Genomic DNA, 17,222 nt, shown 5'->3' with positions numbered 1-17,222 from the left:
GGAGCCGTTGTGGCTTTGACTGGTTTCATCCAAACCAGCAGTTTCTTGGCAAGTATTGGGGCATACACACTTTCATCTGGCATGGAGGTGATGGGCATCCTACTGCTTTGTTTTGTAGCAGAAGCCTTTATTCTTTGTTTCAGAAAACTACAAGGCCCCTGAGGCGCCAAGCAAGAAACGTAAATCTTCTGAAAAGGGAGGCTCTAAAGGTGAGCAATGTTTTGTTGGACATTTAGACTTTGCTCAAGTGTTTTGTGTCCAAAAGACCTTGTTACTCGTGTAGGGTGATGAAGGGACAGTCTAGTGAAACATTAAATCATTGGCTAAGTATCCCTTCAACACTCAATTCTTTTTGTGTTCTGGTAAGAGGTTGTTTAGTGGAAGAGAAAATGAGGACTCAATTTCCATTTTCTTAGTTTAATGCTAGAACTCTAGCCCCAGTATGGCAGCGTGGCATTGTACATTTGTCTATTGTCTATTGCGTATTCAAAACATTTTCTTGTATTTAAGCCATTGTCGCACAGTACAAATTCTTTGAAACTTGCCAGGTCCAGTCCTCGACTCTTTTAGAAATCGGTATAGTACATCTTTTAATTAAGAAAGTTAGCTGGGCGCAAGCAGGTGGTGTCAAATTCCACCGACTTTATGATATGGAGATGGGCTCACCCTGCAAGCAACGGTCAAAAAGGGCGCGACGCTGCTTCACTCCGCAATGCACAAAAGTGCTGCGGCGGGGTTCATCTGCCCTCCGATACGGCGCAGAGAAGGCTCCAGAATCAGATCGCGAACAAACATGGGTTTATTATCCCAAGATACAACACAGTGCAACAGTCTCAGCACTTAGGGACAAAGGCTCACCGCAAGACCGATTGAGTATGCAAGCCTGCTGTGCTAGGGCTAACCGGCTAGCAGTCCACCTAGCACGAGAACGAGAAGTCACGGGAGCAAAGGTCCCACATAACAAACTCATTGTAGGCCTGTGAGCATCTCCCGCGGCGATCAAGTGCTCAGCAGAAGAGAGCTTGGGTGGAGCTCGGGTGTAGCCCAGGGGCGGCCACTCAAGAGGCAAATCAGGGTGCGTCTCCGTGGCGTGTTTCTATTTCTTCCCAAGCCCAGTGCTTGATCGCTGCGCCGCCCGCACGTACTACATTTCTAGGTACTTTTTCGCCGAAGTGCCATAGCACGCGCCCTAGATGTATTTGGTTTTTCGTCCCTGGCTGTGCCAGGGCGCGCTGTGTGCTCGGGCCAGCCCGCATTCGCAGAGTTTAGGCGGTTTAGGTAAATTTTAATTATGAATGCTTAAGCAATTGTACGCTTACCCAAGGAGAAAACCGTCCCTTCGTCCGTCCTGTAATAAGACGACCGCTTTTGAGATAGCGCCCACAGTAGTGAATGAATTTGCCTTTGCGCTGCCTTCCGCTTCAACGGCAACGAAGCGGCGAAAACAGAGGGCTGGCGTTGCTCTCAGTTAACGCCTCATTCTGCAACTTTCGCAGATCGCTCTGAAGTTAAGCAGACCCGCGTCTCTTTAAGACTATGTAAGCGGCATTGACCTAAGAAGCCGCCGCCTGAGTAAGTTCATGGCTCGATAATAGAGAATTTGAGGGTGTCCAGTATTTTGGCAAGCGTGGATGGTTTGCCGGGGGAAGGGAGGCGTAAACATCAGTGGCCAGATTGGTGGTGCCAGCTGTTGGCACAAAGCTCAACCACACAAACACGGAGCCAATTGCTATATTCTGCTTAGCTGCTGGTGTAAATTTTGGACAGCGGCGTAATCGTGTGGACAATTATGCCACTGCCAAAAATTGGCACCAGCAGTGAAGCATAATATAGTAGCTTACTGCAATTCTAGCTCTGTGTTTGTCTGGTTGAGCTCTACGCCACCAAGGCGGCTGCACCGCGCCGGACACTCACGTTGCTCCCGCCCATCCGACAATCCGCCCAAGCCACCCCCGTTTGCCGGAATACCGGACACACTAAAAGTCCCCAATGGTTTCACGCGGATGAATAAGGCACTGAAGAGCGATAACGGCTTATAAAATGATCGGAACGATCATCAGCGCACCTCGGGCCTCCACCTGCAGTACTTTGCTTGCGTCATCAATGCTCCTTGTGCCGCCGTTGGCACCAGTTCGTGTCGCCACTGAGCTGTCGTTAGTACTGGCCTAATTAGTTTCATAACGTTAGTAATGTCACGGGGCTGCGTGGAGATGAGCAAGTCGCGTAATGCTTAAGCATAGTCTGACTCCCAGAGGAGTTTCTGCAAGATTTTTTTTTTTGTACCTGGACGTTTAATATGTGTCATCTATGGCGCCAGCGCATTGCTATTGTTTCTGCTGGAAGAGAGATAGTGATGTCAATAAGGAAAGGAAGCTTGAGCGCAGCGATGATGTGGCTCGTGGTGTGAGAAACCCTCCATGCCCCACGATTGTCCCAGATTTTGTAGATCGAAGTGCCTCGCACACCACAACCAACTTCTTATCACATCCCTTTATCCCCTTATCCAAACTGAAAAATTTCGTCCAGTGTTGCGTCAGCTTCCGCACGCACCACTTATTTCGAAGCAGCCTAGGCGGCTTGTTTTGAAAAACCTATTTTCTCTTAGCGACAGCTGGGTGAGCAGATTGTGCGCCCAGGCATAACATCTCCCTAGCCCCACCAAGTACCTACAAGGATCTAGGGTGCTTGCCGTGGAGCTTTGGGGAAAAAGTACCTAGAAACGTGGTACACGCGAGCGGCGCATAGTGGCGCAGTGGTCGAGCGCTGGGCTTGGGCGTAAATAGAAACACGCGTTCCGGTGACATATGCTCATGTGGTGACTTGATGCCGGGAGTGAGAAGCATAGTTTGCATGGGAAATTAGCTCCAGTGGGCTAGCCATGTCCACTATGTTGCCACTGTTGCCACTAGTTCCCGGAGATTGAGCTAAGCACAACGTGTGAGCTTGGGGACGAGGCACGGGAAGGCACCTCTATGCCCACAATGATGAGTTGGTGGGAGAACTTCAAGGCAGTGTTGCCATGCGCCTTTTGTTTTCATATTTTTCTTTGATTTCCAAGCCTTCTGTCACGTTAAGAGTAGCATTTTTGGTATTGCAGAAAGCTAATTTACTAATACAGTTACACTTGCTTTTCCCTTTATTGTCAACTGCCGAGGTAGCTTACTGGCTATGGAATTGCACTGCTGAGCTTGTGAGTTTGATCCCAGCTATGGTGGCCGCATTTTGGTGAGGGTGAAATGCAAAAATACTGGTGCACAGTAGAAAACCTCAGGTAGGTCGCAGTTTAATCCAGAGTCCCTTACTACGATGTGCCTCAATATCACATCGTGGTTCTGGCATGTAAAACTCCAGGATAGAATTTCAAATTTTCTTTAGTGTTCCTTCGGTGTGTGTTGAAGAGTTTTGCCTGGCACAGCATGCATAAAGTTTAGAAGGATTAATATTTGTGCTAGTTGATCACGGTTTATTTTTTATTGAAGCAGTGCAAGCAAGATGGTAGAAGGAAGACAACATGCTGCTGTACTTGCAGCTAAGTTTTATTTGAAACTAAAGATTTATGTATTACTTACAGGACCAACCGTGGTTGCTTAGTGGTGGCTATGGTGTTGGTCTGCTAAGCACGAGGTTGCGTGATCGAATCCAGGCCATGGCAGCCGCATTTTGATGGGGTCGAAATACGAAAAAAACCCGTGTACTTAGATTTAGGTGCACGTTAAAGAACCCCAGATGCTCAAAATTTCTGGAGTCCTCTACTACGACATGCCTCATAATCATATCGTGGTTTTCGCACGTAAAACCCCATAATTTAATTTTAAAGTAACCTACAGGGAAACACTCAGATGACAGAACAATTGTAGTTATCATGGTGAAAGCAAGCAGTCAAAGTACTTGAAAATCTAATGAAATCCATGTCCGACTACTCTTCTTGGCCAACAAAAAAAGACAGGTCTTGTTGTTCCAGCATAGATTATGTCTCGACTATGTGCATGTCACTACTCCTTGTTCTGTAAAATGTTTTGATTACTTCTTTAGTGAGATGGTCATGGAGCGCATGGTTGATTATGATTTGACAAGGTGATGTGGGTTTTTGAGCTAACATTCCCGTTACTGGCTACCTAAGGCCTACAGTGGGACACATAGCAGGTCGCCACCACGTTTCACAGGCAAAGGGGAACCGCGTTGGCTTCGTTGACCCACTGGCAAGGTTTGGCGACGACTCGAGCACTTGAATCAACAAAGGTGTTTGTTTCCCCACATGTACTAGAGGCACGTGCAGCCAAGGGCTATGACATTGAGGTGGCGAACACGGTCCACAAGTGAAAGCTCGTGGGAAGTCCACTTACTCACAGAGGACTGTAATGAGCTAGGTTCCTTTCAAAAGGAGGCCGTGTGGCTCATTGTGTGTCCCAGGTGTGTCTCAGCGTCTGACAACCAAGCACAGTGAAGATAAATCTGCCAGGCAAAAGTGCCGACTCGCCTCCAATGCTGCAGGAGAGGTGCCAAGCTGAGAGCGAGAAAAGGGCTGCTCCTGGGGCCTGGGTTTGCGTGCATGGCTCACAACGTAACACGAGCCATACCTGAGGACAGCAGGCGGCTCCACATTGCACCAGGGCCAGTGGCTGTAGGGCATATACACTAGCCCGAATAAGGCCTAGATGGTACCTCCCCAGTGACCATTCAGAGTGCATGGCCAAAATTATAATTGAACTGTAGACGGGAGTTGAAAGGGTTTCAATAGCTCACGAGTGCTTTTGTAGGTTGTTTTTGCCATGATAACTAATATCGCTCTATCATCTTGAGGTTTGCTTGTAGGTGTATATGTTATTGTTTGCTCTTTTACATTAACCCCCTGAGGGTCGATTTTTTTCGCCGTATGTGACCGCCCAGGGTCGATTTTTTTTTATTGCAGATTCCATTTCTTCTGAGGGACCTATTTCGAAAAAAATTTTCCGTAATTTTTCTAGGGTGATCGTAAAGTGAGAAAACTTTTTTTTTTGCGTTAGTCTATATGTACTCCTTATTTATGAATATCAACAACAAAAAAAGAAGGAAATAAACTTATATATATAGTTCAAGGCTTAGAACATGCACACACGAGAATGTTTTGCAAGTCTGAAATGTTCTTGCTCTTACACTAGTATTTACGTCCATAGCATAATCGAACTGTGTAGGTGAGCGCACTCAAGAAAGCTGTGGGGTGTGTGCCCATCAAAAAAGCAAAAAGCAAAACATGTGACAAACTTCCACTAATCTTCACCTTATTGCCAACCAGAGGCAATTAGATATTGCGAGTCTCCCCCCCCCCCAAAAAAAAATATAGAAGAGAAAAGAAAACACATGCACGGCGGCATCCTTCCTATACTCACCACTGTGAGCACTAAATGAGCGAGAAACAGGCAACCGCCCTTTGAGCGATTAGTAACGAGATAGCCATCAGTTTTGTGAGCGCAAGCAGCCGAGACCACCCATTAACAAAACCCAAACCGCCACCCTTGGCGCGCGAGTGGTAGTATGTAGACGTGCCAGAGAAAACTAGCTCTAAAACAAACAATGCAACAAAAACCAAGAGAGGGAGGTGTGAGAAAAAAATTCCCTGTATTCCCACATAGTGGCAGCACATTCCAGGAAAGAAAAACTGAGAAAATTGGTGCGCTTTTTAAACATAAAGACGGTGCCGTAAATATATGGCATTGACTGTTTTGGGCTTGTTCGTGGCACAGTATATACGCCATTGACCCTGAAAGGCTTAAGATAATGTTCAGTTGCCAGTGTGTTGGCGCATTGTCTTTCTTTGGATGCTTCGATTTTTCTCACGTGTACTTCTCATGCAGCTTAAGTGCATTTCATACTATGTTACTCAAGATGCATTTGCCATGAAGACTGGCGTATTGTACAGGTTTGAGAACTGTTAACAGTGACACTAGAATGAGCTATTATTTATCAGTGTGAGTTCTACTACCTGTATGAGTTGGCAGTGCTTGCTGTGGATTATGACTGCATGGTATCAAATAAAAGAAAACTATGAACAGTGCTCTTAACAGCAAACTCCAATCAAAGGTTTGCAGCAGAAATGTATGTCGCATGAGTGAGTTCGTATCGTGCTACACTGGAACATGGTGTTGAATGTTACGTCATGCAAAATTAAGATTATCACCTGACGCAAGCACCTGAGAATGTGGCCCCTCCTTGCATCTGTAAGGTGTAATTCAGCCGAGTCACTGATCGTGTTGCTGTGTGCTCTCGCAGGTAAATACGTGAAGTACTCGAACAGTCTCTCGAATGATGACGAGGAGGTGGCTGAAAGTGGCTCGGGCATTTCGATGGGTGAGTTCGTTGTCGCGTATAGATTTTCTTTTTTTTGGCCTTAGCTGTGCATGGAATTCTGTCAACTAGCAATCAGTACAGAATGTGCGTCTTAGTCTATTGCCTATTATAACTGTGGAATGTGGCAAGAACACAACAAATCAGACATTGAAACACATTAAAGAGACACTAAAGGCAAATGTTAAGTCAAGCTAAAGTGATAGCTTAGTCCTCGAGAATCTCTAAGGCGTCAGTATTATTGCGAACAGAGCCTTAATTATAGAGAAACTGAGGTAAATGCAGGACCTGATTGGAGACTCTCCCGAGGCACTCAAGTACTTGCCCGATCACGAAAGCACTTCTCAGATAAATTCTGTCACTAGTACTCAACCACTCGTTGCACAAAACATCCTTGTATTGTATTATAAGACGAAATAAAATGCTACTTCTCCAGTTCTATTTCACTTTTAGAAAAAAAAACTCATTGAAGTAACCCTGACAACGATGTGGGCTGTGGGAAGGTTTCGTTTTCACTCCACTCCGCGCTGCCCACGCTTTTGCGTTTAAATAGTTATTGCGTAGTGCTGCGCTGGTTTTGCTGGCTCGTGAAACTCGCACAAACTGCAAGTCGCAGAGAATTCAACTTCCATGTGATGTTGTGGGATGTCTGAACGGTCCACGTTGCTTGACCAAAGTGCAGCTGCAGCGGCGAATCCACCACTCTGTCTTGGCTCGGTACCGCCGTTTGTCAGGCGCCGCTTTACTCACCAACGGCAGCAAAGGATGGTGATGGCATATGCGTCACCACTCCCCTGATTGGGTGGCGGATTTGAATTGCAATAAAGATATTCGGACCCTTCCGATTGCAATTTTCTCATATACTAAGTATTTTCTTGGCATGAAACGAGCATTGCGAGGTTTCTGGAATGGTATTTAAACAGTCTACGTTGACTTAGTATTCGCCTTTAGTGTCCCTTTAACATTGCAGGCATGGTTTAGGGACTGTTTATTTTCACAAAGGCTTTTTGTAACCTCACTGGCTGCAACTTAGTGCTGCCAAGCGCAAAGTCACGGTTTCGATCTCGGCCATGGCGGCCCCATTTTTTGTGTTGCCGTGGCAATTATGCATTCTGGCGAGTTGGTCAAAAATGGGCACTTACCCAGTGACCCAAGTTGTAGTCTACTTGGCAAGACGGCAGCTGGCATCCACATATTTGGGGAAGAGGTGAACAAAGCATTGCATTAAGAGATAACAGGACAGTTGCTTGGATTGTAGAGTAAGCACAGGTAGCCTGTGTTCCAGTTAAGAGTGCGCGAGTGGTGTTGCACAGGCCATGTTGGGGGGTGGCATAGAGGACATAACAGGTAGTTAGTTAGATTAACAGAACGGATGCCAACGAAATGGATATGCAGGTTACAGAGTACAGAGGTGCAGGACTTGGCGTTGTGATGAAATGATGAAATTTGCAATGCATAGGGTGGGAGTTGATTGTTGCAAGGCAGGAGTAACTGGACATCGTTGGAAGAGGCTATCAACCTGCAGTATACTATAAGCAGGCTGATGAGGATAACATCAATGACGATTATTATGAATTTTAGAAGAGAAGGATTTCAGGGGGGCCCCTTGATAGTGATTGCACTTTCTCCTGGCCAGCCTGTGTACTCTTTATTATTTTTGATTCATTTTGTGATAATTAATTTGTTTTTCTATGCAGGCAATTACAGCAATGTCTCACAGAAGCTGATGGTAAGCAAGATACGGTGGTGTCCAGTTGAATAATTTTCTTTGTGACCTGGTGCACAGAAGCAATGATTTGTAAAGCTTTTTGGGGGGAAGACATGTCTAGAACTGCACGCTAGTTCATATTCTTTCTCATAATTACAGTATTTATGCTTTCTATATCGCCATGTATGAAGAAACTTGCCCAGTAAAGGGCATAAATAAATCTCGTTTATTTTGCCTTCAATAATTGCATATTTTTGCGTACCCATTGGAATGGAGCCTTGGCAATATATTTGCTGTATGCCACCATTTAGAGGTGGCACAGAACAGTGGTCTATCCTCAGGCTGCATGTGAGGTCACTGGTAGTAGTATTGACTTGGAGCACTGGCATTGCATAAGTATACCCCCTTTCACAGGATGTGATAGGAAATTAGTAAGTCAAGCCTAAGTGCTTGACCAGGGTTCCAAGATACGAAAACAGCTCATCCAACAATGTTCATTACGAAAATAAGGTTTCAGGAGTTGCCAACCTGGGATGGAACTGAGTTATACGGATGAGACCCAGGGTGTGTTAGCCACCCCTGGCCATGGCACCGGATGTAGCACTGTTGCCATTAGCACGGTTCTCAGTGACTCTAAACAAGCCATCCAAAATTTCTCAAAAAACTCACTCTGTCTCCCCGCCGCACACATCCTCCGTGGTTGCACTCTCGACAGAACTGTAAGCTTAGTGTGGGTACCTGCTCACACGGGGAACTCTGGGAACGAAGGGGTCGACCGTTTAGCCCAAGGCCTAACTAACCGGGAGGCCGGCCTCTCGAACCCAGATGCGCTCGCAGAGGCCCCCAAATCCTATGCTGACATTACCAACTTCTACAAGGAGACGAGATGCCTGTGCCTGCCTCTCCAACCCGACCTCGACCGAGCGCAAGCCACCATGCTTCGCAGACTGCACACCGATTCTGTTCTCAGTCATTCTAGGCTTTATTTAATCACTGGAGGGTATTACGACCCCTTCTGTACTAAGTGTGACCATGGAGTGTTCGCCACTCGAGCACACATTCTCTGGGGATGCGAGGGTAACCCTCCCCCACAATCATTACTGCCAGCTCCCTTCGAGGAGGGTTGGAACCAGCTGCTGACAATAGCAGACAAGAAAACGCAACTCGCACTCGTCTCGTGGGCCCAACGCGTCGCCCCCACCTGGGAGCCACACTAGGCCTACCTGCCCTAACTTTCTACCCTGCAGTGGCAAATAAAGTTGTTTCTTTCTCTCTCTCTCTCTTGCCATTAGCTAGTTGGTAGAGCATCACATGTGTAATGTGGAACTGAGAGTTATACATGTTGGCTTATGGATGATAGCTTCTGCAAACCCCTACTACAGTTTTACTGGACAAGGGCTTGGACCCTTTCACGTAAATACCTTCATATGCTTTGTGGTAATCCACTCAAGTGAGCAAACAAATGAGAATAATTGAGAAAATGAGGCAAGTGTTAGACAGGATTGACACTGTGGCTGTAAGATTATGGTACCAGCTTTTATAATGTAGCATGTCCCATTTGCAACTGATAATTTGTTGTTAACCACTAACAATAAAGAATTGTTACATTTTAACACGAAACAAAATGCAGTTTCACTGATTCTTTTATATATTTGTTGATAAAAACTTATCGGGTGCTTCCTTTGGTCATCACTTTGCCGACATGTATTTCGAACCTGGTGGTTTCTATGTGCGAGCTCTTGACAAAGTGTGTAGCACTTGGCAGAGCATGAATTCCTTAAAGTTGTTGGCACACAGGCCTATATAGCAGAGCATGTTCATAGTGAACAATCTTAATTGCAGAAGAGTCATGTAGCCCTCTTATGCTGTGATTTTTTTTTCTGCAACGAAGTCACCTCTTGCTGCAACAACAGCCAGATTGCTAAGAGGGTTGTCCAACAACATAGAATGTTGATAAGATAGGCTAAGAGCAAGTGCAAAACAGTTTTGTGTTGTGCAGATTATCAAATAAATGTTCAGCTTGTCAGAGAATACGGCACCCCCTACCACAGTTGCAGTCTTTGGTAAGACAAGCATTTTTGGATTGTTCACTTAAACCTCTAATAATGCAATGTACTTTTGCTATGCTCAACTTCTGATGAGACAAACAGATACCCGGGGTTCTTTCGTGTTGATATTTAAGGGACTCTATTTCATTACTGCTGTTATATAGCCCTATAGAAATGTATTGTAATAGCCATAATGAGATGGTTATTCAACTTTTCCTTGGTGGTCTGCAGGCGAGCATGGGCTACAGGGCTGGCACTGGTCTCGGCAAGGACAACCAAGGAATTCGGGACATCATTCCTACATCGAAGCAGCGTGGGCGACGGGGTCTGGGTCTCTCTCTGGAGGGCCTCGAACCCAGCCCAGATGTCAGCTGGGACTTTGAGAAGGAAGAGGTGAGAAAGGGCAGCGCATTCTTCTGCTTACATTTTTCGCATTTCAGGCTGTGTTGTTGCTGTTCAGTAATGTCTTGCAGGCTGTTATCTCTTCACATTCGTCATTGGAAAACTGGGCACGTTACCTCTGGTTGAAATAGATTTACAACTGTGACCTATTTAACTTAGTGACCAAGGTGTTCTGCTGAACACAAGTTTGGGGTTTTGATTCCCAGCCACAGTGACTGCATTCACGTAGAGAGACAAAATGCAACAATGTTTGTGTACCGTGCTTTGGGTACATGCTAACGAACCTCAGGTGGTCAAGGATAATCTGGAGCTGTGGCATCCCTTATGACCTACTCTGCAGCTTCAGCACGTTAAACTCCAGATTCAAATAATTCTTAAAACAGTGGACGCTCTGAGTTGGCTGCCCTGCAAATCCTCATCTTGACCAGTGAAAATTCTTGCTTGCAAAAAAAAAAAAAAAGAAACGTCATGCTTTATTTTATTAAAAATAAAGGAGCTTTACTGCAGGTATTTTTCTCTAGGTTGGATTCTATTGCATATCTAACTCTGCCACATCTGTCTTTAGCAACAAGCTGGCTCCTCCGTTACCCTTTGAAGCAGCCTCCCCTATTTTCTCCCCTCTATGGGAAACCATCGCTGAAACTCTCAAAAGCAATGCCATAACTCTTAATCTATAGGGTGGTGGAAATGGTTTTCTATAGCACATGCTGCGATGTCACATCAACAAATCTACTGTTCATATTAGGCGCAATGTCCAGCTTCTGGCCTGGCATGGCAAAGGTGTGCTACGCAATGTAAGAGCTCATGTGGTGCTCAGAATGCGTATAACAGCGCATAGAGCGGGGTTATATGCATTGGGTACCACCAAATGCCATTCCGCACGTCTGTTATTGCTCAATATGTCCTGCATACCTGCCAACTCTTATACGATTTTATCGTAAGATGTCCAGTTTTTTAGCGCTGGTTTACGATTCTTGTACTTACATAAATATTTAGATTTTTTTATTTGCGTATAGTTTAAAGCAGAACCAGTCGCGGAGTGATTTTTCTGACCCAATTTTTTGGGCCCATTGATTATAGGCACATACCAGTGTTGCAGCGATATCAACTGATACCACCAATGTACAACAGCAATCGAATTTTCGACACCCGTTACCTGAATATTGCACAAATGAACTTCATTAACATTTTTGCCTTTCTGCACAGCAGATCATTGTTGCTGCGACTATGTAGAGCAGAGTGGCTGTTCACAGCGTTCCTACACAACGAATGTGCAAATCTTTAATAAACACTCAACATATTGAATAATAAAAAGATTTGTAGCATATTTCACCAAATTTTAGTATTTCCTGGCTGCCACTGTCATGCTTTTAGAATTCTGAGGTTGATAGGCCTGGTCCTGTCATTTCTGTGGCTTTCTTACTGGACAGCGTCAGCATATTTTAGTTGCACACTTCAGGGTCAACGATAAACAGAATCCACTTATGGAGGCCCGATGGTATTGCTCTATCTTCTTAAAAGGAGTCCAGAAATTGGTTTGTGAGCGAGGGTTTTCCTGTTGGAACAGAGCATTGCAGCGCTGCCAACTTGCAGAGCTGTTTTTTGCAAATTAGTCGGTCACTACTGGTGCCACAGCTTTGGCCATTTTGGAGCATTAGTAAGCAACTCATGTTAGCCAAATTATTACTGCGTCTGTGTTTCAAGATTCTCTAGTTGTGGGTTCTTGCTGCTCACAACCAGAGGAAATGCTCGTTTTTGCCTCGTTTGTTTTCAGCACCCCTTTACTTATCCAGTAAAAAAGCTCCTCCTTCGTCTTACGTATACTCTTGTGCTTCTGATGCAGGTTGATGTGAAGGAGCGGCTGGATTGGATTCCCGAGTGTGAAGAAGAGCCGCCAGACATCAAAGTTCTGAGGGAGTGGGTCTCGGAAGGAAAGGTAAGTGCAACTTACTGACTTACAAAGTCATGCTTTAAATGAAACGAGCGTGCCAATGAAGACGGGGCTAGATAAGTGATGAGATGGACAAACGTTTCGCGTTTCAAATTGAAAGAGGTGCTGCATCTCAGATGATCATTTTCGTGAAATTTATGTGTGACTGGCCCCGGATCCATCGGCGTCTATGAGTCAGAGTGTTCTTGCCACAGTGCCGTTGATGCTGTCTTAGCACAGTGGCAAGAAAACTGTTGTTTGTAGACACTGAGGTGTATACGATACCTTACGCATCGCTGGCCTCAGGTGCCCCTGTCCCATCTCTCTTCCACCCTTCCGATGCACGAGTCGATTGTGCCAATGTTGAAGGGGTCGAAGGCAGCAGGGAGAGAGGTGCACGAGGCTGGTGATGCAACGGGGCATGTCGTGTGGGATGTGCGGTACAAAGGTGGGTGGGGCAAAAGTGTGCAGCACACAGGCAAGTGTGGTGGCTCACATTTCCTTTAATTTTTTTTTTTGTCAAAGATTTGCATTCTTTTTTCTTTCGGCAAACGCACCCAGTAGCCAGATTTAATTGTTATAACCAGTAACACGTCATGGGAGCATTGTAGTGAGCAGCTTATTTTGCCATAAAAAATCTACAAAAGTTGACGGTGCGTCGGCTGCCCATTGTTATATCCAATATTTTGTTAAAACCTGTATCAATATAGGTGAGTTTGACTATGTAAGCTTTGACTCAAGTGTCAGATAGGAATCACAAGCCTTATTTAGTGGGATTCACAACTGTAACTGCTCCAAAAAAGTGTTCAATATTGGGTAACCTAGCAATAACAAGCTTTGTTTAGGAAGTTTTCAATATTTTGTTGGCGCCTGTTCAATTTCAAATTAGTCTTGTGTGAGAGTATCTTCCCGAGCCATCTTTAGCTCTGCTTCAAGTTATCATATGTTGCCTTGGCCTTGATAAAGCATTCTTTTCCTCAGTCACATGAGAAACACGGCAAGTAGGTTCTACTGTATACCGTATGGCCTCAGTAAATGAAACTCCTGGTAATTGGAGCATATTTTCACATTCTCAGGATGTTTCAGTCATCCAGATACCACTGTATTGTGCAGTCTGTGTCATTGTTAAGGGAGACGTGTTCCACTTTGCAGGTCGCACGCCATTGAATGGCCAAGGCTTAAATGTTGTACGCAACTGCCCAAGTGATGACCTTGTCTTTTTCTTGCCTTTCTCTTCTTTTGACAGAAAAAGCTCACAATTGATGATGAGACCTGCTTCTGTGACGAGCAGGTGCTCAAAGAAATCATCGACTGCAAGGTAATACTATGCTTGAGTTCAGTGCACCGGTGTCTCTACTTAGTACCTGATACGTGTTACCAGCGCAAAATTGAATGTGACACGCAGATGCCACAAAAACTGGTTTCGCCCTTGGCAAGACGTACCGAATAAGGGCATTCTGTTTGCTCTCTGTCTCTTGTCTAATCTTGCACTGGTAATATTTCGCTGGTCTTCAATACATGCCCTTTAAAAATGTATGGGTGTTTAACATGTTGTGGTGGATCCCCGACGCTGTTTTTATAGAGCCTAACGTATTACCTGACTGTCTAACGGGGGGACGGAGCTTTCGCATAGCGAAAAATGTCAAAAAAATTGATTTTTTGAAAATCGCATTTTCAGCTTCTCTAACTCTCTATCTGACTCCCAAATATCATCCCTGTAAACCACATAGAAGTGCTCTAAAAATTTTTTTTCGGCTGAGGTGGCGAAAAACTAGCGGAAATTAATAAAGAACAGTGTTTTTCAAGCCACAATATCTCTGGAATGGCGCGACCGAACGCTGCCATCTTGGTCTCTTTGGAAAGCGCATGTCTCCGTTTTCAAATTTGCCGCTTCATCTATCTCCATACAGAAACAAGCACACGAAAACGAAATGATTGAAGGTCATGCCGGAGTCTGCAATTGGCCACACCCGCCACGTGACTCCATCGCGGTTCGCCATTGGTCCGGCACTCGCTTCATCTGCTCAACTCTTTGCGCCTCACGAGTCTGGACGTCTCCACTTACCGTAATCTCGACGTGTCAGAACGGGCACCACACGGACATCGCAGTAGCGTGGCTGATCCCTATGCTTGTGGACGTCTCAAACTTGCGGCTAAGCATTCAGAGCATCGGCGATGCAGACTTCGCGACCAAGATTAACGCGCGGAATACTTGCACATGCAGCAACGCCTTTCAGCACTCGCTGTTTCGGAATTTGTGGCCAAACACATTGCGCACACAATCCTCGGACATGTGACTAAGCATTTCGTGCATAGGGAGTCTCCAACTCAGTGATCATGCACATCGCGCACGAACTTCTCAGACCCTCACCTAAGCATTTTGTGCATCGGCACCTCCGACTGCGTGACGAAGTACATCGAGCATCGACTCCTCAAGCCCACGTCTAGGCATTTCGCATGTCGGCACCTCGGACTGCGTCAATAAGCGCTTCGAGTGTCGATTCCTCGAGCCTGTGGCTCGGTACTTCGCGCGTTGGCACCTCAAACTGCGCGACTAAGCACATGGAGCGTCGGCGCTTTGTATCTGCGGGTAGGCATTTCGCACATCGGCACCTCGGACTTGCAACCAAGCATATTGCACATTCACTCTGTTATCGTATTGTTACGATAGCTCGTAACAACATCTATCATGCCACCTCTTCATAAAGAGAACCTCATCATGAGCTCTCTCCACTAGGCCCCTCGGGCTGGCACAGACACCTGGCTGCAGAAGTGATCGAGGCGTCATGCAAAAGTACAATTCTGGAAAGCACCTAGCAGCTGCATATCTATCACTGGCTCTCTGATCCTAAGTTCTACAGCCATTCAAGTAAAGGTGACTTGGGAGGCTGCTTACATTCAGAGCCTTCATTCAGTAATACGGTCAGTTCTACCAAAAGAAAAAAAAAATGCCTCACTGATTGTACTGGAGACTGCTATCAATCAGGCAGCTTGCGGGTACAACACTGGAACTATATTCATGCCCACACAAAGTTCTGCACATCACTTGGTTTGAAACCCAGGCACCATGCTCTTTGTAGAGCAGCAGCAGCAAAGAATGCCATATAAAAAGAAAAGCGGGGGGGAGCTCACCAGACCAGAGGCCACATGTACAAGAAGCCGCACATCACAAAACACCTCGAAGACTACAAATTTGGAGCCTTTTAAAGAACTGAAGAGAAGGTGAAACTTTGAGAACCGTTTTCTCAAAACAATTTTTGCCTTTCTGCTCACTTTCTGGAGCTGGTCTCTTTGTTACCATTTATCATACTTTTACTCCGTTTCCTTTTGTCATGTTCCTTGAGCTACAGTGCAGGTTGTGGCATTCTCGCTTTTTTATCTTGACTCTTTGTAAGTTTACGATATGGCTATTCGTCTACCCCAAAAATGTGCTTGATGTGAAGGTTACATAAAAAGTACCACTCCAAAAAAAATTGTGTTGGGAAAAAGAAAGCACGAATGTCACGACCTTCAGCACGCATTTAGCTATGCAGTCAATACTTAACAAGCCTTCTATCACACTTTTTAAGTTCCCCAGGCTCTCCAAAAAGGTTGAGGGAAAAAAATTCTACTCAATAAAATTCAATAGAATGTTCTCAAAATATCACTGGAACTTTTGTGGAAGCATCAGAGAGACATTCTAAACATTTGTGCCAATTTTCATCAAAATTGATGAAGAAATAAGAAAGTTGATATTCAAAGCCATGTCCCCCCCCCTTAAGCGGTAGTGGCTCATATGACTGCTAGTCAGTGCATACCACAATCGCCTTTTGTCCCGTGAAGGTTAACTGCGCTGCCTCAATGGCAATGTCGCGAATGCCACGCTGTGCCACGAAAGCTCTTCTGCCTTTTCGGAAAGTACAGAGACTGGTTCACTAATCATTCCCGCTTCAGCACAAGTGTGGCGATGCCTATACGGTTATGCACTGGAAATGCACGGAGGTGTGGTGGCGGCCTCGTCAAAGAACCACCAACGGATGTGCCTGTTATGACTTATCGCCTCTAATCTTATCGTGACAAACATCTTCGGCTATCTGCTCGGCAGCGCCTGTGGTGCATTGCATAATGCAATTGTAGACCTACTACCTCCCGTTAATTTCAACGGGAGGTAGTAGGTCATTAACGTTAAACGTTAAACTCAAACGCACCGCCGTTTGCTACCTCCTTAAGGGGGGGACTGATGGGGAAGCTTCAAATGCACATCACTTGCAAAAGTGAAAGCAGCCTGCCATCTGCGCATTGGCTCAACAAGATTTTACTTTCACGAAATTCAGCACTGGGCGCATCCAAGCATATGGCTGGGCTGCTCCAGCAAGTTCCCAACAAAGTGACGGCGTTCCCTTAGGAGGTGATACACTACACAAATCTCACAGGACAATGAGCAAGACTTGGCATCATGGTGCCAGTTTTGCTGAGAGCAGATGAGTGTACAAACGCTCACTTAGCATTAAAGAAAGCCAAACTAACCGTACACACAGCTGCCATATCTGCTACTGTGTTTCCTGTCAAAGTTTCGATATGCTTCTTTGGTATTGCCTTTGTGTTGCCACATAGTTATGTGAGAGAGCCGGAATTTTTTTCAGCGCTATTTAAAAAAAAAGACCTCGTAGTGCATATTATGGCCAACATTTAATGTAGCATAGCATTTATTTCTTTGTTGGTAGAGACTATGCATGTCAGGAGACACAATTTTGTATTTGGCAGACAGTACATGCAGTAGACTTCTGTTCATTTGACTCCTTTATTTCGATCTGAAAATTGACCTTTGCCGGAT

At 45.3% G+C, this 17,222-nt stretch overlaps 1 protein-coding gene across 2 annotated transcripts in view; it reads left to right on the top strand.

The window, feature by feature from the left end:
- The window catches only part of Cmtr1 (Cap methyltransferase 1), a 120,418-nt gene that overhangs the window by 20,225 nt on the left and 82,971 nt on the right, over positions 1-17,222 (top strand). For both annotated transcript variants that reach the window (XM_075698728.1, XM_075698727.1), the window contains 6 exons: positions 144-209; positions 6,247-6,324; positions 8,019-8,050; positions 10,309-10,470; positions 12,323-12,415; positions 13,656-13,727. In XM_075698728.1, coding sequence (XP_075554843.1) covers positions 144-209; positions 6,247-6,324; positions 8,019-8,050; positions 10,309-10,470; positions 12,323-12,415; positions 13,656-13,727 — 503 coding nt within the window. The remainder of the gene's footprint in view (positions 1-143; positions 210-6,246; positions 6,325-8,018; positions 8,051-10,308; positions 10,471-12,322; positions 12,416-13,655; positions 13,728-17,222) is intronic.

Source organism: Dermacentor variabilis, chromosome 7 (assembly GCF_050947875.1).
Source record: "Dermacentor variabilis isolate Ectoservices chromosome 7, ASM5094787v1, whole genome shotgun sequence".
Classification (NCBI taxonomy): domain Eukaryota; kingdom Metazoa; phylum Arthropoda; class Arachnida; order Ixodida; family Ixodidae; genus Dermacentor; species Dermacentor variabilis.
This window is presented reverse-complemented; position numbering and strand designations above follow the sequence as displayed.